At 53.0% G+C, this 27,453-nt stretch overlaps 1 protein-coding gene across 3 annotated transcripts in view; it reads right to left on the bottom strand.

Moving 5' to 3' along the window:
- Window positions 1-5,817, bottom strand: part of IL16 (interleukin 16) — a 110,446-nt gene extending 104,629 nt beyond the window's left edge. The window contains exons 1-3 of one of the 3 annotated variants that reach the window (XR_006887656.1): window positions 5,726-5,817; window positions 5,481-5,616; window positions 4,354-4,985 (exon numbers count right to left, since the gene is read on the bottom strand). Coding sequence is in view for 2 of the 3 variants with exons in the window: in XM_046654995.1 (XP_046510951.1) it covers window positions 4,354-4,393 (40 nt within the window). In the remaining variant the exon portion in view is untranslated. Of the gene's footprint in view, window positions 1-4,353; window positions 4,986-5,480; window positions 5,617-5,725 lie in introns of those variants that run through there. The other 2 variants (XM_046654995.1, XM_046654994.1) reach the window with 2 other exon arrangements.
- Window positions 5,818-27,453: the final 21,636 nt, after the last annotated feature.

Genomic DNA, 27,453 nt, shown 5'->3' with positions numbered 1-27,453 from the left:
CTGATGGCGGCTCAGTGAACATCAGCTCTGCCTTCACCTCAGCCCCACTCCACCCCAGCGCCCCATGGCCCGTCTGCAAGGGAAGCACAACACGGCAGGAGCCAGAAGCCCCTCGTCTGGGTCTCTCTGTTTCTGTCTCACACCATCGTAGCAACTCAGACAGGAGAAAGGATGTCCACCCTACAGGGACTACAACCCATTTGGCTGCTTCTGTGTTCATCTTCCCGGTGGAAAATGCCACCAGTCCCTGCGCCAGGCTGGACCACAGCAGGAGGTATAAGGCAGCCTAGTGGGAAGAGCTGGGCACCATCCCCCTGGCTCGGGATCTGTGGGGCCCCATGTGAGGTCCCAGAACACACAAGAGTCTGCAGAGCTGTGACGTTCTCCCATCACCCAGGGTCCAGCTCCCATGATACGGCACCTGCTCCATCTGTCTGTCCTGATCTGTCCCCAACCCCACTGTCAGAGCCCAGAGCCCCAAGCCCAACCCCACGCCGGGAGGCAGCCTGCACCGCTCTCTCCATCTGGCTTCCCTTCATCCCAGAATACCTGCTGCCTGGTCCTGCTCCCTTCTCCCAGAGCCCCAGCCACAGCCTGTACTTTGACCCCCGTGAGGCCCACCCAGCAGAGTTGGGGGCCTTGACGGTCGAGGGCTGTGCTCCCACAGCCGAGGCAGGATAAAGCGTGTGCTGTGCTTTATTGATCGAGGCCTTTAAATTTAGTGCCGCATGGCATATTATTGGTAAAAGCCAAAAGCATCGGAGACGGGGCGTGGGAGAGCTTCCTGGATGAGGCGATTATTCTGTGTCCTGCTAAGAGTTTGTCTGACACAGGTGTACCCATTTCTCAAAGTTAATTGAGTGGTGCACTTGAGATATACATTTCACTGGATGCAAATTTTATCTAAAAGAACCATCAACAAATACTGAACTCGAGTTAATTATATCCACGCGGGAGTGCTTAGAAGTGAAGGGTAGTGATGCCTGAAACTGACTTGGAAAAGTATCAGAAAAGCAGGACGGGTGCACGGACAGACAGAGGATGGACCGATGGATGGACATGTGACAGGGCAAACACAGCAGAATTTTACCTGTAGGATCTAGACAGTGGGCGTACGCTGGTTGACCACAATTCTTCCCACTTTTCTAGGTGTTTGAACATTTTTTTTATAACAATACTTTGGAAAAGATACAATTGCAAGCAAGCTGAAGCGTCTCGGGGAATGGCTAAGTCAGTTATGGTGTCAAAGGTGGCTTCCTGAGCCTATAGAGGTGGTGCGTCTGATCACTTTGTAGGAACAGAGGAGCGTTCGAAGCAGCGCATAAGGACCTCTGATCTCACATTTCAGCCTCGGCACAGCACGCGGGGAGCACGGGCTTCAGAATGAAACGGCCCCGCCTGGTTCAAACCTCAGCCCGGCCATTTGCATAAACTCCCTGCCTCGTTTCTGTTCACCTGTAAAATAAAGATGGCAGCGCTTGCCTCCCGGGGCTGGGGGAAGATCAAATGAGTCAGGGCCCATAAGGGTCCTAAATCACGCCTGGGGCTCAGGAGGGAGGTGACGCGGGTACGACAGAGCGATTTCTAGGATGCACACTGAGACTGGCCACCAGGCGTGGGGAACAGAGACGACTGGCTGATACACGGAGAGAAGGGCTTAGGAGAAGGGCTTGCCCAGCCAGCAAAAAGCTTATTCCCTGAGCTAACAAGTCACTGTGATTATTTTCTAAAAGATGCTTTGAGGAAAACAGACAGGATAAAGTACCCTCAAAACGCTCACGGTGGCTGGTCAAGCTGGTGGGATGTGAGATGACCCTCTTTTCTCGTCCCTGTTCTGCAATGTGCTGTTCCCTTGACCTACAACTTGCTTTTCCACCCTTGCCCTGAGCTAACTCCCAAACACCCTTCAGAAACCAGCTCGCACAGCACCTCCTCAGGGAGGCCCACCCTGATTGCCAGAGTAGGACCGTTTCCCCGTCAGAGCCTCCCATAGCTCTTAACCGTCCTTGCCGTTATATTCATGTGTGTGCCATTGTTCGTCTAACATGTCCCGCTGGATCCTCAGACCCCAGCACAGTGCCTGGAGCATCGAATGCTCTAAATAAATAATTTGTTGAAAATGCATTCCAAGTGTTTGAGAAACTGACTTCATTCCTCGTGGATTGAAAAATAAATACAAAGCTGGTGCTGGGTTGGGGAGAGCAATAAAATAAATCCAGCTACAGCTGTGCTTGTCCTGGGCAACATGAGATAGCTGTTAGCTATCAAAGATGTAGGGCAGCATCTCGGGTGGTTTTACTTTTTCCTTGGGAGAAATGTAAGGTGCGGCCTTCCCTGCTGACAGCTGGCCGTGAAAGGTCACAAGGGTCCCAGGCATTTGATTCCATTTCTAGCAGAAGGAATCGGGGCACCTGTGGGGCAGACCACGTGACCTGACTGTCGCCAGGGACATGACCAACCGCTCGCAAAGGCACAAGCTCAGAACCTGCACTCGTGAGCTGGCAGAGCTGGAAGGGCTCTGAGAAGCCGTCTCCACTCCAACACACTTCTATCCACTTTCCAGACGGGATGGTAAGTGCCAGGTATGGAAAAGGGTTTATCCGAGGTCACACGGCTGTGTAAGAATTGAACGGGACAGGTGTCCATGCATTTAACCCCCAAGCTTCTAACAGCTGAACTCAGAGACACGACGTCTCTGGATCAACGTTACGGAGCGACGTTGCAGGGTGTCGCCCTGAGACGCTCCCAGCCTGGGACCAAGCACTCGTTCCACAGCCGGGTTGCCTGGAATTACCCTCAGCTGAAGAGAGCCGCCTCACCAAGGTCATGCCCTGGCCCCAGGGGCAGCCCACCTGCCGTGACGGCTCGTTACAGGGGTACAAAACGCCATGGGGTCTGCCAGAGCATCGCAGCCTGACTTCTCCACCTGTCCTGAGGGTGTCGTTCCCAAGGACGCTCTCCCACGCCCCTCCTGCACACGCGTCTCCATCTCAGTCTGCTACCAGGGAACCCCACCAACGATGGCGACGCAGCCGGGACGGGAAGTGGCAGGACACCCCCTGAAGGAGATGCTTCCACCAGACACAGAATGTGGACGACATACCAGGTCACGTCATACCCTCAGTGTAAGGGACGCATCCACGTGGTCTTCCTCCGAAGTGGGCGTGCCCTGTGTCTGGCCCACTCTCTGCAAAGGAGGGAGGCCACTGCTGCCAGGACCTTGGGTCCTCCCCCATCACCCCAAGCCGGGTGCCCTGGGAGGGCTACCATGTCCCACGAGGGAGCAGCCGGCGCCCGGGTGTCCACGCGAGCCCTGTGTCCCGCACGTGCTGTCAGGCCCCTTCGTGAGCTCGTCTTGTTTATCACTTCTGTAGACCTGAGACATGCGAGTTTATGGTCCCTGTTTTGCAAAGGAGGAAACTGAGGCACAGAGATAAAAGGGCTTTCCCCAAATTAACTCGCTGGTGAACCTCAGAGTCAAGATTCCCTCTGGGTGGCACGGCCCCAGGTCCAGGTCCCTACGCTCCACCACCTTCTTCAGACCTCAGAGACCCTTTAACGGAACCGAACCAAGTGGACCCCAGGGTTCTAGCCGTATCTCCCTCGTCTTCCTGGGGCCGGAAAAGTCAGGATGTGCTTTGACTTGCTTCGTTCTCCCTTTTAAAGAAAACCATGTGTTTACGCTCTCGTGCCAAAGTTACAACAGAGCTGAGGTTTGCCAGGGTCGACTCAAAAAGTTGGGCAGAGGGGTTAAAATTCTTTTCCCTGAGGTCTGTTTATTTATGTTTCTGGGGCAAAAGAAGGAGGCTGTTATAAAGAACGATCTGGTCTCCTGGGCTGTACCTGCAGCAAGACGGGGAGTCTGGCTGGGGAGCCCCGGGACCCCTCCCTCGCTCAGATCCACGAGCCGCTCCCTCTTCCATTCTGCTTCCCGCTGAAGCCAGAGCTGGTGGGGACCCCGACAGCTACGGCATTTAGACGTCGGCGCCCCCGCCCCTGAGTGTGGCCAACGACACTCACAGAGGACGTGTGGGCTCGTGCAGACCCCCTGCCGTGGTCGGGCCCCCCACCACGCAGCCCCCGGGGGGGTCCTGAGATATCCTGGCCCCACACCCTCTGCCAAGCAGCCTGGCGAGAGCTCAGCCAGCCTCTGCAAGGACAAGGCGACAGACGGGGACTGAGTCCTGTTGCTACACACGTGCACGGACACATGCACACACACACACACACACATGCACACGCACACGGCATAACCCAAACCACGCTTCCACCCCACCCTCCCGGAAGGTGTCAAGAGGGTCACACCCTCCTCCCCACCTCCCCGTGGATCCACTGAGAACAAGCTCCACTTACCATTCTCTCTTCGAGGGAAGATCCTCTTCTGCAAACTCATGGCCACTCTCTGGGGACAAGGGGCAGCCCTGAAAGTTCCCTCTGAGCCTGATGGAGAAGTCACCGGCGATCAACAGCAGCTTCTGGGGCCGGGAGGATTTGAATACGAGTTAAAAGCACAGAGTAACTCCCCGTTAGGACTGTTTTTCCTCGGCAGGGAGGGAGGGAGGGAAAAAAAAATCCGTTTCCCTCTGCCAGCAAATCTTCAACGTCTCCGCACGGTCGCTTCCAACTCCTGCCCTCCTGGGGAAGCAACTGTGTATAAAGGCAACGTGATTTCACCGAATCGAGCCCTCGGATCACACGCCTCTTTCTGTACCACAAACAGAAATGTAAAACCTCAAACTTTTTCCTCTGGGCTCCGAGTGTGTCGCGAGAGGGCTGCACGCCACTCCGGCTGAGGTCTAACGTAGGGAAAATGTGCTCCACCGGCTAGATGTTCCCCGACGCCCGGCTCGGCTCCCGGCTCCCCTTTTTAATGAGTTCTGCTGTGTTTATGTAATTGCAAGGGACAAACACAACACCTACGGTCCTTGCCCGAAGTTGAAGTGATTCATTTTCTCCCTCACACACGCCGCACACAGACACAGCCCCTGTTGAGTCCAAGTGAAAACGCCTTTCATAAAATCTGCAAAGGGCTTGGGCAGAGCTGCTGGTGGTGAATGCAGCCTGTGTCCCCAGGAAGGCGGCAGGGCTCCCGGGAAGGTGGAGGCTGACTTCCATCAAGGCAGACAGAAGGCGCTCTGATCCCGCCCTCGTCAGGACAGGCGCGCGTGAGGGAGCGGTGGCCTCGAGCCCTGAACTGTCCCCAGCCCGCTCGACCCAACTTCCCCGCCGGCCTTCCCCATACCGGGAGATTTTATTTTTAGACTTGGACAAGACGGGCTATTATTTTAAACGACCGATTTGATTGCTGGGTTAAATAAACCCTTGGAATCCCCACCAAAAAGACCAAAAGAATATACAATGAGTGGCGAAGAGTCAGGGCTGAGAACTGGGGAAGAATGTGACGGTTTTTGGGGACGCCGCAATGTGAGATGGGACTGAAGGGAAAGGCTGCTTTGTCTGATAGAGAGAGAAAAACTCACCAGGGAAGCTGGCGGTACAGACCCCGGTGTGGTCTCTGAGCACCTGTCACCTGCCGTGCACCCGGGTCTTCCTGGGATGGAGCCCACCGAGGCCGCCTCTGGCACCTTGACCCACGGCTCTCCTACCACCCAGGGCCTGGAAGAGCCACAGGCTCCAGAGTCACCATCTCTTTGCTCAAAGCCCCTCCCGGTCTCTGTGACCCCTTTCCTCCCCCCACCCGGCCCCCCCACACACGATACATAACTGTTTCTTGAGGCAGCACCACGGACGGCCCGGAGAACCCCTGCCATCAGCACCTGGAGGCAGAACAGCTCCCTGAGAGGCATCTTCATCCCAGCACTAGGGCTGGGATCCAGAGCAGGTGCCTTCCCACCACCAGCTCCTCCTCGCCCGGCCCCCAGGGCGGCAGGATGGCCCCACTCGCTGAGCCACAAGCAACAGGAGAGCCGGAAACCGGCCATGCGGTGTAGTGGCACCCGGGCGGCAACAATGGGAAACAGGGACCACTCTGCGGAAATCAAAATAACGAGGCAAAGTAAGATCTATTGTCATAGAAAGAGGTCTACGTTCTATTGCTAAGTGAATGAATCAGGTCACAAATGCAGGGTGTGTAGTCCGATGCATACACATGAACAAAATTAGATTTGGAGACGTAAAATCGAGGGGTCTTTCCTCCATCAGCTTCCCATATCCACTGGGCTTTCCATCATCCATTACGTTATCCCCACATTCAGGGAGTAGCAATAGTTTTCAATTCACACCATCACAGGGTGACTGATAGAAACATTTTTAAATTAAAGAAAAATTTTTTAAGTCAAGTCATTGGCTTTTGTTAAATCAACGGCAAAGAGTATAATTTTGAAAGGCACGGCTTTTCATCATCTGAATTAAGCTTTTGATGAAGAAATTATTATTTGATGTGGCAGGCATGTTCTCAGGAACCTGTGAATATTTTGTGTTACACATGAGGGGGATCAAGCTTGCTAATCAGCTGACTCTAAGATCAAGGCAGTAGCCTGGGTTCTCCAGATGGGCCCAATGTAATCACAAGTGTCCTTAAAGGGGCAGAGAGAGGAAGACGAGGAGGCCAGAGTCAGAGAGAGACTTGAAGGAGCTGCTGTGGCTTCAATGACAGAGACAGCGCCCTGAGCCAAGGATGCACAGGCCCCGGAAGCTGGGAAAAGCTGGGGATGAAGGCTCCCCTCCAGCCTCCAGAGAGGGATGTGAACTCTGCCAACACTTTGATTTTAGCTCAGCGAGACCAACTTTGGACTTCCGACATCCAGAACTGTAAGTATTACTTTGTTGTTTTTTTTAAGCCTCTAATTTTGTAGCAGTTTGTTACAGCGTCAATAGGAAACTAATACGTTAGGGTTTGTTTTTATTTTGTTTGTTTCTTCGATGCCAAAAGATTGACTGACTGTGAAGAGCAAAGCCTGGAGGATTCACGGCACAAAATTTACACCATAAACCCAGAGATTTGGGAAGAACATGGCGTAACGTAAGAGCAGCTATTTTCTTATCCAAAAAGAGATGAAAGTCTGCCCAACGGGAAGGAGGATGGGGTTCAAAGGCCACAGGTTGGGGCCTGAGGAGGAGCCCCCCACTTTGCCCCTTTCCTGGTTGGCACCAAGACACGGGGGCAGCACACGCAGAGGACAACAGGGCAGAGACCTGTGTCCACTCCCTGCCTGCTCTGCTGGGAGGGGAGAGTCCTGCGCCTACTGAGAGTGGAAATGTCCACCTGGGATTTTTAGACCAAGATCCTGGGACATCCCCTGAGTCTGCTATGAGGGGAGGGAGTCTGGCTGAAGGTTCCTGGTGCCTTGAAGAGGTACCCAGAACTGCCTGAAGCACCAGCTGACCCGAGGAGCCCTGGACCGTTGGACGTGGAGGAAGCAGGGGGACCTGCGTGCTCAGAGAAACAGAGGCTCAGAAGCCAGCTTGGGGATGGAACCTCCTGGACAAAGGAGAGGCTGACAGGCTCCACGCACATGAATGCCAGCAGAGAGGGGACCCGGGTTGTGTGCCCCATCCCCAGAGCCACAGCATCACACAGCAGCCCGGCGGGGAAACTGTGAGCTGACTGAGCAGGTACCCAGGGACCCCGAGCAGACTCAGGAGCCACTCAGCTTACTTTGCATCAGCAAAGTCAGCTTTGCATCGTCCGCAGAAATGGGGGTTAATTTAAGAGTTAAGTTCAATTACAGAGAAATAAGGAAAGTTGCAGGATCATGCACAAATGCACAACTTTTTCCTGTAAATAGCCGATCAGTTAAATGACAAAGTGTGAACAGAGGCCTCTCTGGGTAGAGGGATTATGAGAGCTTTTTCTTTATTTTTCTCTGTACTTTCTAATTTGTCTTTTCCAAAAGGAGCAGGTATGTTTCTTAGCAAAAAAAAAGACAACAGGGAACATATACATATATCTGTACATCTGAAGCCTTGTCCGTGGGAAGTCAGAGCTGTGCGTGGAAATGGAGGCCGTGTTCTCCATGAGGAAGCGGGCTTTGTTCAGTTCACTGATTTATTCCGAGAGCCTAGAATGGTACCTGGTGAATAGAAGACGCTCAAGAAATATTTGACGGGTGATTTCCGCCACCCATCTGCGTGCCGCTAAGACAACTGCACGCCCGCTTTTCAGTCTTGATGGTGACGGTTTCCATCTTGCTCTGTGTGTCCCAGGGGCTTTGGTGGAAGGTTCCGGAGGCTGCACTGGGCACCACTAGCTCAGCCCCCTGGTCTTTGAGGTTAATGGTTCTGCAGTCGGCAGCAGTGGGGAGCTACAGGGTCAGCAAGGGCGTTGCTTTCAGCCCCGAGGCTGGAGGGTCCCACATGGTGTGTCTGAGCTGGAGGCCCTGACGCTGATTTTGAGTCTCTGGCCTCCACCAGCTCCAGGCAGAAGCTTCCCAAATCACCAAGCTTCCTGGCACAGCTCCTTCCTCTCAGAAGATGCACCCCCCCGACCCCAGGTGAACAAGGACGGTGTCAAACAGCCCGACCTCCATTATAATCGCAAGTTACGAGAGAATATGGTGTGGGGGGGAGTCTCACATTTGGGAGGGTCTCCTTTCTTGTGCCTCTATCATTCCTATGTGGCCTCTTCCCATAAACAAAGCCACTTCCTTAGGACCCTTCCCCGGCATAAGGTGATGGAGGGGATGTCTTTTCATTGCTCGGGGTCTGCAACAAAGAACGGGAGGTCCCATCTCTTACTAGTTAAATCACCCGGAGAGAGATATAACCCAACCATGCACGTTCCAGCTCTCCGTCCTCCTCTCAGCCTCTGCTCCCCGGCCGTGCCGGTACTGACCCTCCAGGATGATGGTCCTAGGACTGTGCATTCATTGGAGCCCCTCACCGCCACTCGGTAGGCCTCCTGGATAAGGCTCACTTCAGAGGATTGGGTCCCCTTCCTCGCCTAGTCCTCGTGTCCCCAGCCCCTCAGGGATCTAGACACAGACACCGCCAGTTGTAAAGTGGGCCCTGCACGAGCCTGAGACAATTCTGACCAGGAGCCAGGATGCTGGAGGCCCCGAGATCTCGGCTGGTGAGCCCAGGAGGCTGTAGGTGCAGGATCAGCCGTGTCTGGAGTAAGCCCTCCGTCCTCCCAGTTCCCATGTGCTGGCCTGCTCTGCCAAGCCAGCCTCCTGCTTCTGTTGACTGGCCTGTCCACGCCCTGCTGGACCTGGAACCGGCCCTAAACGCTTCCCTTGACTGTATATTCCACCTAATTCAGCGACCTCTAGCTTGGAGACCAGACTGTGCAGCCTGCCCCTGCTCCCTTCGGCCAAACCACAAGCTCCTGCCCCAGCGGGTTCCAGCACAGGCCCCTTCCCCTGGGTGGACGGCCCGGCCCGAGTCCAGCTCCACCACGCCCTGTTACACAACGGATTCGGGGTGTCCCCTGGGGCCGGTTCCCACCATCCACTTCCTCCCATTTCCCCTCATTTGGGCCTCGGAGTTTCCTGCTGATATTATCCAATCACATCTGACACTTAAGAAAGAACCGAGCCATCGCCTGCCAGCATCCTCCCAAGGTCACAAACCTTCAGGACTTCTCTTCTTCATTCCCCCTCGGGGCCTGTGCAGCAAGCGGCCTGATCTGTCGCCAGATGAGGTCAGCATTGTCGCTGGAACCCTGGCCACTTCCCACACGTTCTCACAGATGCATGCAGTGACATATGACAGCCTGCATGACCGTGACCCCGAGGGAGCCCGGGTTGGCTCCGTGAAAGCCAGTGAACTGTTTTTCCATCTAACGTGTAATCATTAACCCAAATGTCTCCATCCACGTGGGTGGCAAACAGACCTGAAAATCAATTTTGTTATTCAACTGACCCTTTCATTTCTAAATGTTCACTGCCGTCAAAACGCGCTTGTGCACTCAGAAGATTCCAGAGAAAGCCCATTATGCCAACTTATGGCATAAAAAATGCTTTATGATTTTTGAACATTTACTTTAAGGATAAATTGAGCATCTTACAACATTTGAAGAAGGACAAGAGCGCAGGCTGCTTCTCTAACCTGGCAGATTTGATGATCCCAGATCCAGGAAGTCCTGACATTCTATCAGGTCGCCTGGCCCAGTGCTGGACACCACGCAGCCCGCTTCACTGCTAACCACCTGACTGCGATGGTGGTTGATACCCGTTCTCCGCAGGTTAGAAAGATCCACTCTACCCCTCAAGTCGTCCTCCAGTCCTTGTTTCCACACTTTACAGACGTGGGAATGGAGGCTCAGAGAGGTTGACCGACTTGCCTGGGGTCACAGAACTGAGACATGATGGACGTGAGACACCTGGTATTTTTATGTAAAGACCAGAAAAGAGGCTATTACGGTTTCACAATTAAGAACTAAACCGGGGCAGGCCCCATGGCCGAGTGGTTGAGTTCACACGCTCTGCTTCGGAGGCCCAGGGTTCCGCCGGTTCGGACCCTGGGCACAGACATGACACCGCTCGTCAGGCCATGTTGAGGCGGCATCCCACAAAGCACAACTAGAAGGACCCACAACTAGAATACAACTATGTACTGGGGGGCTTTGGGGAGAAGAAGAAGAAAAAGGAAAAATAAATGACCAGCAACAGCTGTTAGCTCAGGGCCAATCTTGAAAACAACAAACCAAAAAAAGAACTAAATGGACACCTGCATCAGTGAAAAGGATCCCACGTGTCCCCAGATGGTGCCGGCTCCGAGCCTTGGGGAGCACAGCCGTGGAACCATGAAAGCCAGAGCTGTGGGCTTAGGGATGGGCAAACTCACGCAGTTTGCAAACTTCCAGGGGGCCCAGATCCATTTTATCAAACACGTCACACGGAACATCCACAGGTATAACAGATAAGGGAGAAGCTGGTTGAAGTCTGTAGCCCCGGCCCCCAGCCTCCCCATTAGACTCCTCCACAACCCCTCGAGCTCTGCTGCGCATGTCTGGAAAACCCCTGTCTCATCACACACGTGGGGACACTGAGGCCTGGAGGGGAAAAGGACCAAGGACCAGCAATGTGAGAGCCCTAACGGCCACGCTGCCGACCACTCCTCTGCCTCCTTCCAACCACCCTGGTGACCGTCTGCTGCACGAAGATAGAAAGAGAGGCCCAGAGATGACGGTCAGTGTCCTCTGTCCACAGGGCTCCCCACGCAGAGACACCCCAGCAAGTCACGGAGACGGGCAGTACTGGCTTCACCAACCTCCCCACATTTCGTTCTTTTGGAACCACACCCACAAATATCTCATCTTGTATTTTTAATTTGTCATGAACTATTTTCTGCATATCCAAAGGTATAAAAGCTTTATTCTGGAGGCCTTTTGTTGTTTTTTGTTTCTTTGTTTTTGAGGAAGATTAGCCCTGAGCTAACTGCTGCTGATCCTCCTCTTTTTGCTGAGGAAGACTGGCCCTGAGCTAACATCCATGCCCATCTTCCTCTACCTTATATGTGGGATGCCTACCACAGCATGGCTTGCCAAGTGGTACCATGTCCGCACCTGGGATCCGAACCGGCGAACCCTGGGCTGCCGAGGCGGAACGTGCACACTTAACCACTGCGCCACCGAGCTGGCCCCCTTTTGTTATTTTATTACAAAAGTTCTGCATTGTGTGTGTGCGTTTTACATTGTGTATGTACACACATCCACATATATATACACACAGATGGAAATATTCATCGTTATTTCCCTATGGCCAACACACAAAATTCCACGAACACTAAGTTGACGACGTACGAGTCCCCAGGAGCAACCTGGAAGCAGGCACAGGCCACAGGGAAGAAACTCCCAATAATAGTGGCATCAGTGGGTCAGTTCAAGGCAGCAAGGACTTTCCGGGCACCTGCACTGACCAGGCACCACGCCGTGGGGGTCCCAGCTCACCAGCAAGGCAACTCATGTGCCCGCCCTCCAGTGACTCCCTTTCTGTCCTCACGGGTCTTACCCAGGCTGCCTCTTGGCAGGATGGGGACATGGCAGTGGTGCCAGCACTCATGAGGCGGCTCGGGCCCCAGCCCTTCTCCTACTGCCACCCCCTGCTCAGGATCTCTGCCCCAGTGGTCCCAGCCTTGCTCTTCCCCTCCAACCTCTTCCCAACTCAAGACTGACCACTGATGGACTGGACCCAGTGCCCCCAGGCATCGGGGCCTCCAGCTTCACTGCCTGGACGACAGCTTGTCTTCTCTCTCTGTGGGGGTGAAGCCTGCCTACTCAGACTCTTCAATTCAAGACACCAGCCGCCAGCTGCCCTGAATGACTCCCGGACGACGGTGTGATCGCCCAGACTGAGCCCAGACAGTGGGAGACAGAGACACTATACACGAGTATTTGTAATGAACAGCAATGATGAGGGTGGTGGTGGCGACGACAGTGGTGATGTGGGTACACCACTTCCTGGGTCTGACTCTGCGCGAGGCAGCGTACCAGCTAGTTCACATTCATCCCGTCTCTCAGTTAACACAGGCATCGTCTCCATCACGTTGAGGAGCGCCTCCATTGCCTCCCTCCAAGCTGGTTGTCTCCTCCGGGCTAGACAGGAAGGCAGGGGAGGGACCAGCAAGTTGTCAGCAGCCACTCATGGCCTGGAGGGGAAAAGGACCAAGGACCAGCAATGTGAGAGCCCTAACGGCCACGCTGCCGACCACTCCTCTGCCTCCTTCCAACCACCCTGGTGACCGTCTGCTGCACGAAGATAGAAAGAGAGGCCCAGAGATGACGGTCAGTGTCCTCTGTCCACAGGGCTCCCCACTCAGAGACACCCCAGCAAGTCACGGAGAGGGCAGTACTGGCTTCACCAACCTCCCCGCATTTCGTTCTTTTGGAACCACACCCACAAATATCTCATCTTGTATTTTTAATTTGTCATGAACTATTTTCTGCATATCCAAAGGTATAAAAGCTTTATTCTGGTATAAAAGGTATAAAAGCTCTCCGGCTGGCTGATGGACCGCGGGGTTTCTGCCAGGCCGTCTGTCATAGCACAGGGAACAGAAAGGGCAGTGACTCCAGTCCCAGCCCAGGCAGGGGTGCAGGAAGCAACAGGGGACCCAGAGTTTGGGGGTCACAGGAATGACTTGGGGACTAGAATCAGCCCCATGGTAAGCCCTGGGGTGTCCCGTCTTTGTTTTCCCTTGAGGAGCTGGATAGGCAGTGAGCCCATCATGGGAAAGCCGAGCGAGCTCTGCCCTTCCTACCTCAAGTCTGTTGGGTCCTCCAGGGGAGAGTCCTCAGTGGACTCAGTACTCAGTACTCCCCAGTACTCAGGGACCCCCGGGGGAGGAGGGGCCAGGAGGGAGGCTGACACGGAAGGCCCAGCCAGGGAGATGAAGGACCCCGTCTGAACCCCTCTCCAGGGGGAACTGGATGTGCTCAGGCAGATGCCAACTCGAAAGAGGCCAAGAGTCCACCCGGCCAGGCCAGGTCTCCTCTCCAAGGCAGTTGGAAAGACAGAGAGTTGGCGCCAAAGGCCAGAACTCAGTTCTCCAGGGAGGCCCGAGAGCCACGCCGCAAAGAACAGCCCCCAGCCCTGCATCCAAAGGACAGAGTGGGAGGACATGGGGGAGCTAAGGCCACAGCATGGGGCGGGGGGGTGTGGGGTTGGACTGACTTCCGGGTGCACAGTGAGCTCAGCGAAAGAGAGACAGGCACCTGATGGCGAGAGCACAGACTGGATCTGAGGCTGAGCCGAGCCCCACAGCATCCTCCCTCCCCCGAGGCTGCACCCCCGCTCCTCTGATGCTGGCTGCAGAGCCAACAGAATCACCAGTGAGGCTCTCAGGCCTGCCGCCTCCCCGGCACCAGCCCCCACGGGCTCTGCGGTGGGCACGACACCCGCTCCTCTGGGGACGTGGTGCACGGTTCCTCTTCCTTCCGCTGCCTCGTCTCTGCCCACGCACCCTCTGCCCCCAACGCCTTAGCCTACTGCTGCCCTTGCTCTTCGCGAGGATCCCCTTGCAGCTGCTGAGGAACCGAGGGAAGGGCTAGTGAGGCCCCGCACCTGAGCCGCCCTGCCCGTATGTGGCCTCCCGTCGACACCCTGCTGTGCCCGCCGCTGTCTGATTTCCACCTGCCCTGCTCCTCCCAGCCGGTCTCTGAAAAGCCTGAGCCCACACCCTGGGGTCACTGGCCTTGCCTCCGGGGTGTTGGCCATCCCCTTGCCCAGGCGAAGCTCCCCACTCACCAACAGGCACACAGGGCCCAGAGATGATGCTGCGGCCCCAGTCATGCCATTGGATGGCCAAGCCGGCCTGAGACCACCCCGGGAACAGCCGCCACAGACTCAGAGCCCAGATGCCCTCTGTGGGGGCCTCGTTTCTTCATGCTGTGAATTTCTGTTCTAAACCAGAAAGAACAACTTTCTGATGAGTTGACTCTGAAGGGCAGGGGAGTGAGGACGCTGAGCATGTCTGAGCAGAGGAACTGTCATCGTGGGCCGTGGGACAGGGACGTGAAGCAGGACACGTGCAGGAGCCGTGGTCCAACATGCAGAACGTTTCCGAGACCCCCTGGGTGGCTCTGCTAGTACCCGTCCTCTGTTCCCCATTTCCAACCTGACATCTACAAGCCAGCACCGACTCCTTCTTTTCCTCATCTCCACTTTCAGTTCAAGTCCTGCGGGCACACGTCCTCAACGGCTCTCAGACGCACTGTCTCTGTGCCGTCTTCCTGGTGGGCTCTCCGCCGTGCAGCCAGGATAACCCCACAGTCTCCCAACTTCCCTGCCTTCCTCTGCCTTCCTCTCCTCAGATTCACGCTCTCCCACAGCCACAGAAATGGGAACTTTATACTTTCTGGCTGACCCTCCTCTGAGACTCCACGTGAACTATTCAACGAAATCCAAACCTACGAACAAGGGCTGTGACCCCCCATTGCCTGGCCCTGTGCAGCCTGCAGCCACTGCTAAGCGCTCGCCTGCCTCAAACTCTCAGCTCAGCCGGCACCCTTCTAGAACCCTCTTTCTATGCCCCCATCAGCAATGTGATTCGTGCCCCCGTGTAAGATCTTCTGCATATCCCTAACGCTGTGCTCTTCAGGGTCCTATAATTATTCATTTATATGTCCACCTGTCACTAGGCTGTGAGGACATGGAGGGCAAGAACTAGGCCTTAATCGTCTTTGTGTCCCCTTAGCTAACTCTGTGCCTGGCATGCATTAAAAGCTCAAAGTTTTCTGCACTAATTAAACGGTGGCAATGGTGATTGAAGGATTGGTGCTTCCAGTGACTAGAACACTGAATGCAGAGAAAGTGGCTGAATGAGGAGGAAGAGGAGGAGGCCAGTTCAGATAGAGTGAGTTTGGAACGTCTGTGGGCTACACAGAGCAGAGACGCCCGGTGGGCATGTGGGTGCAGGGGCTGAGGTCGAGAGAGACATCGGGGCTGGGGGTAGCAATCTGAGCATCATCAGTGTATACAAAGTAGTCCAAGTCAAGGGTTCAGATTGAAAATAACCCACAAAATGCAATAAGAACAACGGGCTAAGGATGAAACCTTAGGAAATTCCAGCAGTCAAGGGACAACAATGGAAGTGATGTCAACATCAAGGCAGAGAAGAGAGTGAAGAAAGAGATAAAAATTAAGAAAATTCCAACACAGGAGCCAAGGGGAAGGGCGGATCCATTTGTGTTCTGTTTAGACTTCGCTGGCTTTGGGACAAAATAAATAAACTCCAGGAAGCTTTGGCAAATTCATTTGTCCTCCCATCTTTCTTGGAGGAAAGACTAGCCTTTAGCAGCCCCTGGAGTTCAACAGCTGTCACTTCTAGGGTGCAAAGGAGGGGACTTGAGGGGAAGAGCAGATGGACACAACTAAACTGAGGATCCGGTCAGAGATCCAACCCAATTCACAAACTTAGTGCTGATATGTGCAGCCCACAGTCCATTTCCCATGAATCGGAATCCCTGTGTGTTGTAACGGAAATATAACCCACGTGTTCATGACTCATTGGCACTTTATGTAACCAAATGTTGTGCTGTCACCGTTTGATGTCCAAGAGGCCATCTGAAGAGTCTTTGCAGCCAGAAGTCATGAGTTGCCAGGGAAATGAAAAGGAGACAGGGCTTGGCGAGCCCCATGCATAATCCGAGGCAGGCAGCAGGGAGCGAATAGGTACAGGGAGAAAGCTGACCTCTGATCTGTCGGTTGTTAGATCAGACCCACATTCTGTCTCAAGCTGCAAGCATCTGATGCTGAACGAGCACCAACAAACAGGCGAGGCCGGGAGAGGCACTGGCGTTTGTGTACCTGTTGAATTGCTGTTGGACGTTTAGAATATTTCTGATTTTGATATTCGAAAGCTGAAACAAAAATCTTTGCCCATCAGTTTTTGTCTACGTCTCTTATTATGTCCTGAGGACAAGTTTCCAGAAATAAAATTACGGGTGTCACAGGGGATTAACATGTTGGTAAATTGCATTTCAGGAAAATCACACTGTTGCCTTTTATACACAATGAATGCACTTGTCTTTCTCACCCCACCTTCCCAAGCATCGTGCATTATCAGTGAAACAATACAGTGAAATATTAGGAAGTGATTAAAAGTCGTGTTTTCAAGGATGATTTAACATTGTGTGGAAAGCCATTAATAATACAAATTTAAAATTGCGTAACTGAATATCTATTGTATACAAGTGTAAACTCAACTTTAAATGATTACATAGGTGTGATGTATATTGTATTGGTCAGAATGGCAGTTTCAGTACATGAAAAGGTGCCTGACATCACTTATCATCAGGAAAATGCAAATCAAAACCACAAGGAGACATCACCTCACACCTCTTAGAACGGCTATGATCAAAAAGACAAGAAATAACAAGTGTTGGTGAGGATGTGGAGAAAAGGGAATCCTTGTGTACTGTTAGCGTGAATGTAAATGGTGCATCCACTGTGGGAAATAGTATGGAGGTTCCTGAAAAAATAAAAAATAGAACTATCATACGATCCAGCAATTGTACTTCTGGGTATTTATCTGAAGAAAACAAAAAGACCAACTCGAAAAGACATATGCAGCCCCACGTCACTGCAGCATTACTTACAACAGCCAAGATATGGAAACAATGTAAGTGTCCATTGATGGATAAATGGATAAAGAAAATGTAGTGTGTATATATACACATACACAATGGAATATTATTCAGCCATAAAAAAGAATGAACTCTTGCCATTTGCAACAACGTGGATGGACCTTGAGGGCATTATGCAGAGTGAAATAAGTCAGACAGAGAAAGACAAATACCTTATTATCTCACTCATATGTAGAATCTAAAAAAAACCAAGCTCCTAGATACAGAGAACAGATTGGTGGTGTTGCCAGAGGTGGGGGTTAGAGGGGACGAATGGATGAAAGGGGTCAAAAGGTACAAGCTTCCAGTCATAAAATAACTAAGACGGGAGGATGTAACATACAGTTCCAGCTGCAATATCAAAGTTAATCCTCAGATCTCATTGTTTTAACTCCAACAGAAGTTTATTTCTCATTAACACAAAGTCTGTTGAAAGTCAGGCCAGTCTCCAAGGCAGCAACTTCCGAGAGGCGATCCGGGGATCCAGGCTGCCTCCTTCTTGTGTCTCCACCACAGGGAAGGAGAGAGTGGCCATGTGCACGGGGCTTGTCGATGCCTCAGGCCAGAGTGACAGGTGTCGGTCTCACTCACGACCTATCGCTAGAGTTTGTCCTCTGCCCACGCCCAGCTGCAAGGCAGCGAGGAACAGCTCATGGACACTGAGCGAACATTCAACACCTCAGCTATAGTCTGCACCAATATCCCTCTTCTCCTTCCTTCCCCCAGAAAGAAAACATCCCACTCCGGGGAGGTGACGCATAGTCCCGTCCAGCCTCAGCCCCCCCACCCAAAAGACCAGCATCTCCAGCAGACACCCAGTGCCACACGTGGCTCCTCTTGGTCCAGAGACTACCTTTCTAGGGCCAAGGTTGGCAAACTTTTTCTGAAAAGCCCAGAGAGTAAACATATTAGGCTCGTGGGCCCTGGGGTCTCTGTTGCAACTACTCGACTCTCCGTTGGAGCCCAAAGCAGCCACTGGCCATCTGTCAGCGAGTGGGCATGGCTGTGTTCCAGTCAGGCTTCACTGACAAAAACCAGCAGTAGGCTGGGTTCGGCCAGCGGGCAGGAGTTTGCCACATGCTGATCAAAAAGGTCAGGTCAGCTGTCCTCCACACTCCTAGTATCCAGTCGTGCTGTAGGAACAAGACAACAGCCATGACACTGCCATTCAAAGAGGAGGAAAGTGGGAGCACCCAGTAGTCATCGGTCCATAGAGATTCTGGAATCCTGTCAGAAAACAGATCTTCTGTGAACGCCGTTGAAGATCTCCGACTTGAGGGTGGGCGTGTTCCTGATTCGTCCTTTCTTCTGCTCTCAGGAGGGCACTGTTCTCCAGGACACATTCTGGAAGGTCTTCCTTTTCTCTGGCCCCCTTGGCCACACCTGATGTGGACTCTGGGAAGTGTGTCCTCCTTGGGGCTGCACAGCCTTCTCGGCCAGTTTCCTGCCTCCTGATGGTTGGAGTCTCAGGGTGGATATAGGGTTAAAGGGCTCAAATAATCACAAGCTTTTTAAGGCCAGAATCTTTTTTTTATTTTTAGTTTCTTTTTTTTTTTTGGCAGTATGCTTCAAACTCAGTAGTCAGTTTCATCTTCCAAGAACCACACCCGCTGTTCTTTCAAGACTAGGGCCCCAGATCTGCTTTATTTCTTCACTCCATGCCCCCAAGCCTCCTTCACTCCATATGAGAGTGGATACCTTGGGGAAAGCTGCAGCCATAGGTGTGAAGCCGCCAGCCTTGTCTGATGCTATTTGCTATGAGACGTTACAACCAGAGGGAATTTTAACAACAGGTGTCAGAGCCACACCTTCCATTTGAGTTTTGCCCTGATTCCAACTGGGTGCCACACCCTTAATCGGATATTTGCCTTTGGCCACTCAAAGTCTTTCTTAGTCCCATTTCTGACTGTATCATCGAGAGGCACTTAATTTTTCCAACTTCCATGCCGGCCTTTGCTCCACTCCCTTGTATTACTCTTGGAAACCAGTCAACGCTTGTCCGTGCTCATCTCTTCCTTGTAGCACCTTGTTAAACACGGCCAGCACTCAAGAGCACAGTCTGCTTTCCAGCCTCTTGCCCTGGAGCTACAAGTCCATTAGGAACCAGATGTGCCTTCCAAGTTATTTCAGGTGATTCGTCTTATAAATATTCACCACTGTGTAACGAGCTGGCGTTGTCGTCTGATTCAGTGTCCTCGCTGGCGTTGCCTAACCAATACGTCAACGCCGTGTATTTGAGGTTCTGTTACGGCTGCCTCTCGCTTCTACTATCAATTTCTAACTGATTCAGAATAAGCTCGGTCGTATTACAGTCTCAAATCAACCCCAACCTTCAGAGGTTTGACACAACACATCACTTGCTTCCCCCCTTGAAGTCTGATATGAGCCTGGCAGCCCTTGACGGCATGTAGAATACGTGAAGGAAACACATTGAAAATTAGCAATACTTATTTTGTTTTCCACAATTTTCCACGATGAATCAATCTTCCACTCTGTAATCAGAAGAAAACTGCAGTACTTAAATCAGCAGGCAATTCAGTTGCTTGCGGGGTATGGGTCTCAACAGATCAGCTGCCTTTATCCTTTGGGATCCACATTCTCCGTGGGGGCCTTTCAAGGACCGTTTTGACGGTCCTGCACTGGTGTGTAGGCCCTTGCTCCTGCAGGTCGGCCTTTGCTGGGAGAAATCTTCGTAATTATGAAAGCATCTTGGATTCCCTCCCTCCTCCATTCTCCCACATGCCCATTTATGTAATATTAGCATGTAGGTGTGGTAGTAATATTTTAAAATAGGCTAGTGTGCTTTCCCCTCTTGCATTGGTCTTCATTTTTCCCTAGATAGCCGGAGGCCTCCACCTGCCTGCCTGGAGGCAGGAGGAACAGCAAGCGAGGAGACCAGGAAGGAAACAAAGCAGGTCCCTCAGCTCTCGACTTCTGGATCTCCAGTTGCAACGTCCTGTCAGCTAGACGTGTTGCAAGAAGGGGATTTCCCAGTTGGTTTTTCACCTCTGTTCCTCCTGGGCTTATCAGGAAGCAGGTCTGGATGCAGAATTTCTTAGTTTGTTTCAGAACGTAGAGAAAATCCCTCTGGTCTCTGAGAGAGACTGTGAACTAAGATGCTGCTCTGGAGGGAGAGGCTGTGACATAAAAGAAATAGAGCCATTGGAGCCCGCGCTCCGGTCCCCAAGGACAAGGGGCAGGAGGAAAGACTGGAAGGAGAAGCGCAGGGGGGGTGACTATTGACCCTGATGTCTTAGGGAAGTTGAGGAAAATGCTCTCGCCAGGTTCAAGCTAGACTCGCCTCTCGGGGACACCTGTTGGGAGGGCACAACCTGTACGGCCCAGAGGGACGTCACCTCACAGTGAACGTGAGGTCCAGGGAGCAGGGTGGTCCAGGAGCCCCAGGGCAGAGCTCAAGGAGGACCCGACAGGACGGAGGATGGACCCACCTTCGCCCCCACTGCCAGGCACACCTAGGAAGCCCTCTGTGCACCCTAACTGCCAGCTTGGGGTAGGGAAAGACGATGGGGACAAACTCAAGACATCAAAATTTCACCCAAAGGGACTGTTTGAATTACTGCATTGGCATAAGATTCCAGGGTTGGCTGAGGCCCCGTCAGCCCCCTCCCCGTCACCCCTTTACGGGAGGTTGGGGTTTGTAAAGAAATCGTAGTAGCTGCAGTGTATAAGAGTCCTCTGTTTCGCACACCCGAACTGAGTGTGAGGAAACATTCCAGTCCTGCCGCATTCATTTCTTTATCTACTTCACAATATCGTGAACTCTTCAGCCTCAAGTACCACATGTCACCTGTGGGTCCGGGGAGACCCCTGGTGAGGGGCAAGAAGGCAGGAAGCATGGGAATCCTTGTGGATAGAACCAAGATTAAAGGCGGGCATGCATCACAGCAGGACAAGCCACGCAGTCCGTGGCCAGAAGGGCGTGGAGCAGGGTGCCGGAGGAGTCCGGGTGGGTGGGGGGCGCTGCGGAGCAAGAGCTCGCTTCACGCGTGCTGTTGGTGCGTTTGATGACGGCTGTAGGAAATCTTTCACAGGAACGTGCCAGCCAAGCGGTATCTAACTGTTGCTTGCACCCCCAATACCTGGGCCACAATCGGGGGAGCAATGAATGAATAAATGAGGAGATGAACACACCTCAAAATGGAGCCATTGGACTGAAGCAGCCGTTTCGCCCCTATTTTCCAAAAATGTGGATCAATTAGTAGAGTTCCCATCATCCTTCACTGTGAGCATCTGCATTGGGCCGCCCTGCTTCCTGCAAAGGGCCAGCAATAGCAGTCGTGGTCACGGACCCCCCGCCTCAAGTCAACACCCTTCTAGCCAAAGGTTTTTCCTTGAAAATTAACCTCCTCGGAAAACTATAGGATGAGGAGCAGAAAGTCTGGGGGGTTGAGGAAGACTTGGTGACGGTGAGGTGGCAAAGAGGACGTGAATGGAAGACAGCTCAGCGTTCTGAAAAGCAAAAGGTGGCACGAGCGTTGCAAACACACACGGCGCCGAGGGAAAATGGAAGCCAGTACCAGAGAGCCTGCTGCCTGGATGTCTGACTCCCTGGAGAGAAGTCCATCTGAGCCGCGGTTCTCCAGATCACCTCCTAGCTTCTCTCAGTGGCCCGTTCGAAACAAAGCGAGAGGCAAAGCCGCCGTTCGCAAGTCCTGCTGTCGCAGGCTCAGGTCTACGGGTCCAGGCTTTGTGCTCCCTCTTGCCCCCAATTACGATCCATCAACACTGCAAGGAGGCGGGGAGCGGATCTGACCCTAAATGGCAGCTTCAATAGGAGTCTCTGAGGTCCTTGTGCAAGAGGCCTGCTCGGTCAGCACATCCCAGAGCTCCCTCCTGGGCCAGGCTGGGACCTAACCACTCAGTCGCTTAGCAAACACACACTGAGCATGAGCTAATTGCCAGGACTGAGCTGCTTGCTAGGGATCCTGGAGTGAGCACCCCGTGATGCCTCCTCGCTGGGTCCCTGCAGGGGCTACGGACGGGGAGAACGAGGGTCACTCTAGGGTTCATCATTTGCGGGGCAGAGGGCACGGCAGGAGCGTTGAGAACAAAGCACCTACCTCTGCCTGGGGAGGTCAACGGATGCACCCTGGAGGATGCAAGTTGGGCTGAACCTTGAAAGTGAGTCTTTGGGTGGGCAGGAACTGGAAGGGCAGGAGGAACAGCAGTCCTACAAGACGTACGTGCTTACAAGCTTCCAGGTGCAATAATAACGCAAACCAATTCTGTGGTCAGAGAAGCTTGGGCAGCTCCGTCCATTCCTTCTCTAGGAAACACACAGTGCACTTTGGCCTCTTAACGGCTCTGAGATAAACCCAGCCCATAAAGAAACCTCTTCCACTATTGGGAAGCCAGCACTTCCTAAACGTGTGCGACCACAGAAGCACTTTTTTTCCATGTAATAACTAGTGACATGTCTATCATAAGAAAAAAAACACTTTGGGAAATACTGACATGTCAGTGTTTGCACAAAGGAAAGGAAAGTAATTAGTTCTAGTAACTAGTTCTTACTAGAGTGTAAGCCCCACACACACAGGGGTCTGGATTGCCTTGCTCACTGCTGCCTGTCCAATGACTAAGACAGTGTCTGGCACACAGTAGACACGCCACAAATACTTGTTGAATGAATGAATGAGCTACGTTCTTCAGATTGGTAGGAAGGACCAAACTGGATGGAGGGGAGTTGCAATCTCAGATGGGTGGGGTGGGGGCAAGAGACATCCTCAGGTGAGGGAACTGAGGCTCATCGTGTCTTTCGGCTGCCTCTGCAGGATGAGTCCCAGCGGCCCCCAAAGTCACCCATTTGGTAAGGCACCTCTGGTTGACTTTCCCCGCTTCTCTGTTTCACACCATCTCTAACGGACTCATGTCAAATCAACCACTTGCACTCACAGCCTCGTCTCAAGGTCTGTTTCCTGGGGACCCGGAAGGCGCTCCTTCCACGTCCATCCCAGCAGTAGAGGCCACTTCCTGCCCTGTTTGACACCCCAGGGCCTGGGGTGTCGGGGGGAGAGGATGGGACCTTCTCTTTCCATCTCCACCAGGCCTCCCTTCTGTTGAGTGTCCCTAACCCGCACGTCTGTATATTGAATGTCACTGTCCCTTCTGGTGAAGGAGAAGGATGTAGAACCAGGAGGTCTCCCAACCCCATAGGAGACAGCGTCTTAGCCCGGGGTATCCCACCAGCCCCCGAGCAAGCCAGGCAGCATCCCGGCACGGCAGCCCGCAGGCCCTGGCACTTCGCTCCAAGGGTGGTGCTGCTTCCTGCCCGTCGGCTGGGAGCACATTCAGGAGACATGAGCAGATGTCTGGCAGATGTTCAACCTTGTTCACGTCGGCCAACAATAACACAGCACAGAGACGCTGAGGGAGGGAGGAAGGGAGGGGCCCGTTGCCCAGCAGCTGGGGACAGCCATAGGAGCCAGCATCTCCTGCTCCCTCTGGGGAGGAGGCAGGGAGGGTGTTCGTGAGTGGCTTGCACATGGCGAGTTAGGGCGTGGAGCACACGGTGCCCGTATTCCAGGGTGGAGGCCTGGGTGTATCAGCCTGTTGCACCAGCTTCCCGGACGGAACCCACAGCCCCACTGCCAGGCTGCCCGGTGGCCCCAGGAGGCCTGAAAAGGCTGCAGGAATTTGGGTCCATCAGAAAGGGGAGACCTGGGGTCTGGCTGGCTACAACATGGCCCACGGCCCCTCCTGGCCACGTGGAGGCATCTCTAATGTTCTCTCTGCTGATATGGGACCCGTCCCCAGTCTTGCTCACACAGGGCCCCAGAGACCTCCACTCAGTGGCAGAGGTGGTACCCGGGATGAGCCCCATACGCCTTCCACCTAGGCTGGCAGGAGGCAGCGAGGCGACTGAGTTTCCAGAGTGCCGAGGCAGCTCGTGAGGACCAAGCACTGCCTCCTGCCCAGAGGAGCTGCCCATGGTCCCACAGGGGCTCGTGGCAGCTCCCAGTCCTCCCCACACACCACCACTGCTCCCAGCTGCCCCAGACTGGACGGTTCCTGAGCTGAGAGACTCTGCTGGCACCCTCCCTCCCGGTCCTTCAATCATGGGGGCGACTGGGACGCCATCCGGCTGCAGAAGCTGGAAGACAGGAGGAGCCTCAGCACCTACCGGCATCTCCTGTCCCCCTGGACGGCGTATTTAAAGCCAGTCAATGGAGGACTTGCACGCATCCCTGGGGTCGTTCCCCTGAACGCGCTGTGGTGTCGCTCAAGCTCCAGTCTTACTGGTGTAATTCAGCCCAGCAAACAGGCATCGAAGGCTTTCCTCCTGACAGCAGCCCACAGAGTGGGTAGGCACCCTGGCCCTGGACCGGACGGCCTGGCGCCCCGCTTCCTGGTTGTACAGCATCAGGTAAGCTGACCTTTCCATGTCTCAGTCTCCCTCCTGTCAAGTTCAGACAATGATGCCACCTGTCTCTCAGGCTGCATGTGAGGGTTCAATCAATTAACACAGGAACAGCGCTCAGAACAGAGCTGGCTCCTAGTCGGTGCTCCACAATGTCAGCGCCAATGATGATGATGTCCTAACACTGGGGACACAACTCGGAATAAGTTTTCCTGCCCTCAGGGAGCTTGTAGTCACACATGGTAGACAGAGAAGCAACAACTACGACTCAGAGAAACGAGCGCCGTGGCAGCAGGAGTGCTAATTCCTGTGCAACGCTGGGCAAGCTGCTTTACCTCTGTGGGCTTAATTTGTTTACCTGTAAAATGAGAGAGAAGAAAGAGCTAACGTTTAGCAGTATGAACATTGAGGATACAGAGATTAAAATTATACGTGTGCACGTGCAGCATCTGCATTTGAAGAGCTCACAGTCATGTGGAACACACACGACTAAATACTAAAACATATTATAATTATTGCATCTTAATTAAATTTAATTGCAAGCTAGTTAAATCATTGCAAATTAATTAAATTGTTGCATGTTAATTAAAATGCATATTAAAGATTAGAATGTAGCAATGCCAGGCGGACCACAAGAGAGCGGAGACATACGAGCCGCCCAGGTTGTCGTGACAGTAACTGTTGCTGACGTGGTGCAGAACAGATGTTGGATGCTCAGCACATGCGGCCTCGATCTGCAGGGCAAGCCCAGGAGACGGGTCATGTCTCAGCCTTTTTGAACCTGGGAATGGGTGGGGCTCAAAGTGGCACAGAGACTGTCAAGGTCACCCAGCGAGGAAGTGACAGGTGTGGCCCTGAGTTGTCCAAGCCTAGAGCCGGCTGGTAACCATCCTCCAAACAACCCTGAGGGGACGTGGGGACCCAGCAGCGAACACGAGGCGTGCCAGGAGGAGGGTGGGACGAGGCTGGGGAGCAGCTGAGGGCTTTGGATCGGCCCCTGGGACATCACGCTGCCGTCACTTAGGGCTGATTGGGAGCCCAGCGTCCCCGGGCTGGGGTTCAGAGTCCAGTTTCCCAGGGAGCACTGTAGACTTGCTACGGGGTGTCCGTCAAGAGTCCCTGGGAGGCCGTGCTCTCAGCCGGGCCCCTCCTTGGCACAGCCCCCTGAGTCCTGTTTGAAGCAGCTTTTACGTGGCCTGACACACCGTTCCTTTTACAAGGAGAGAAATGAGCTCGCGCTGACCACTGCGCTTTTATGCCTTTTCCCTCTTAAAATGCACATTTTGAAAACGGGAAACTCCCCCGTATTTTGAAATGAAGCTAGACAGTTGGGCGACCGCGGGGCTGGATGTGGTAGCATTTTTGACACGGACACCTTGTGGTCACTTCAGGAAACTGCAAAAATCTGCTGAGAGAAACCAGGTGTCTCTCCCCGGAGATGCCAACATGTGTGTCAGCCTGTAACCCAGGTCCCCGCGAAGGGATTAGCAGATGGCGAGGTCAGTCAGCCCACACCCTGGTGGTCACGGTCGCGGGCCGAGCCTGGCTGCCCTCCGTCCGGGGCTGGGTGTGCCCCTTCCCCCGGCCAGCCCTCTTTCCTCACCTGTGAAACGACCTGGTGAGGCTGGGTCAGCTTAGGTCCCCGTGGGCTCTGATGCCCTGTGGTTCGGTCCTGCTGTCTAGGCGGAGGAGGACGGGCTGCCACCACGTGTCTGCATTTGAATGTGCTCTGAAATGCCTACTGGATTCTGAAGCTACTTCTTTCCTAACTGCCACTTTGGGCCTTTGCCTTATTTCTCCAACAGGATATGTGTAGTTTTCTCTTTAGCTTGTACGAGTCCTTTATATGTTAACCAATTGCCTTCCTTACGACATAGTGTTAAGAGATAAACTGAGGCACGTTGAAATTTTTAGGAGTTTATTTCAGCAAGAAAACAATTTGAATTGGGGAGCATCTGATGTAGCAGATAGAAATGAGCTCTGAGGGGCTGGGGAAAATGAAAGAGCTTTATAGGCAGAAGGGGGCAAAAACAGGGGTCATACTAGGCAAAAAAAATGGGTTGGTTATGGAAAGATTGCTTTCCTTTAGGGCATGGCAGGAGCGCATCAGATCACACAACCAGTGCTGTATAGGAGATTTCTGGCTGATTGATTTAGGATTCCATTTCTGGGAGGGCTGCAACCATAATTACGTTAGGTCTCGATTCGGAGATGCGGGGCTTGGCACAAGCAGCTCCACTTCGGGCCTGTTGTCTTATTTTGAACAATGGTCTACTCTTGGGAATCAAACCCAGTAATTTAGTCAGGCTCTCCTCATGCCAGATTTCCATGATAACTGAATTTATATTGAAATATAATCAAATCTGTAAATGGTTCTAAATGGTTATTCTTAAAAATAAAGCAGATGGGGGCCAGCCCTGTGGCAGAGTGGTTAAGTTCGTGCACTCTGCTTCAGTGGCCCAGGACATGGCACCGCTCATCAGGCCATGCTGGGGCGGCGTCCCACATAACAGAACTAGAAGGACCTACAGCTGGAATATACAACTATGTACTAGGGAGTTTTAGGGAGAAGAAAGAGGAAAAACAAAAAACAATCTTGGCAACAGATGGTAGCTCAGGGCCAATCTTTGAAAAAAATAATAAAGCAGCTATTTTCCTTTTAAAAACCTCCAGATGCTATCAAGAGATGTTGAATGAATTTAATAATTTAAAAAAACAGTGTTTCTAGTATTTATGCCTTTGTTGAAGGGAGAGTAGGAAAAAAATAACTTATCGGCTAAAGCCCTTCAATCAGAGAGGCAACTCAACTCTCCCTAAGTTCAAGCCTTTGGAGGCCCTCACCAGTGTGATTACGGACTCAGAAGTGACCTCTGCCTTTAACTTACCTTGAACTTCCTCCCAGATGAGCCTTCCTTACTCGTCCTACCCCTGCCCTGCTCACAAACATGCAGTGGCTCCCCACTTCCTACTATATCAGTACAGATTTCCACATCACGTAATAATACAGACCTCCCCCTGCTGCATCGGTACAGACCTCCCCCTGCTGCAT

This window comes from Equus quagga, chromosome 2, assembly GCF_021613505.1.
Source record: "Equus quagga isolate Etosha38 chromosome 2, UCLA_HA_Equagga_1.0, whole genome shotgun sequence".
Taxonomy (NCBI): Eukaryota; Metazoa; Chordata; class Mammalia; order Perissodactyla; family Equidae; genus Equus; species Equus quagga.
Note: the sequence above shows the minus strand (reverse complement) of the source record. Positions and strands in the feature narration are given on the sequence as shown.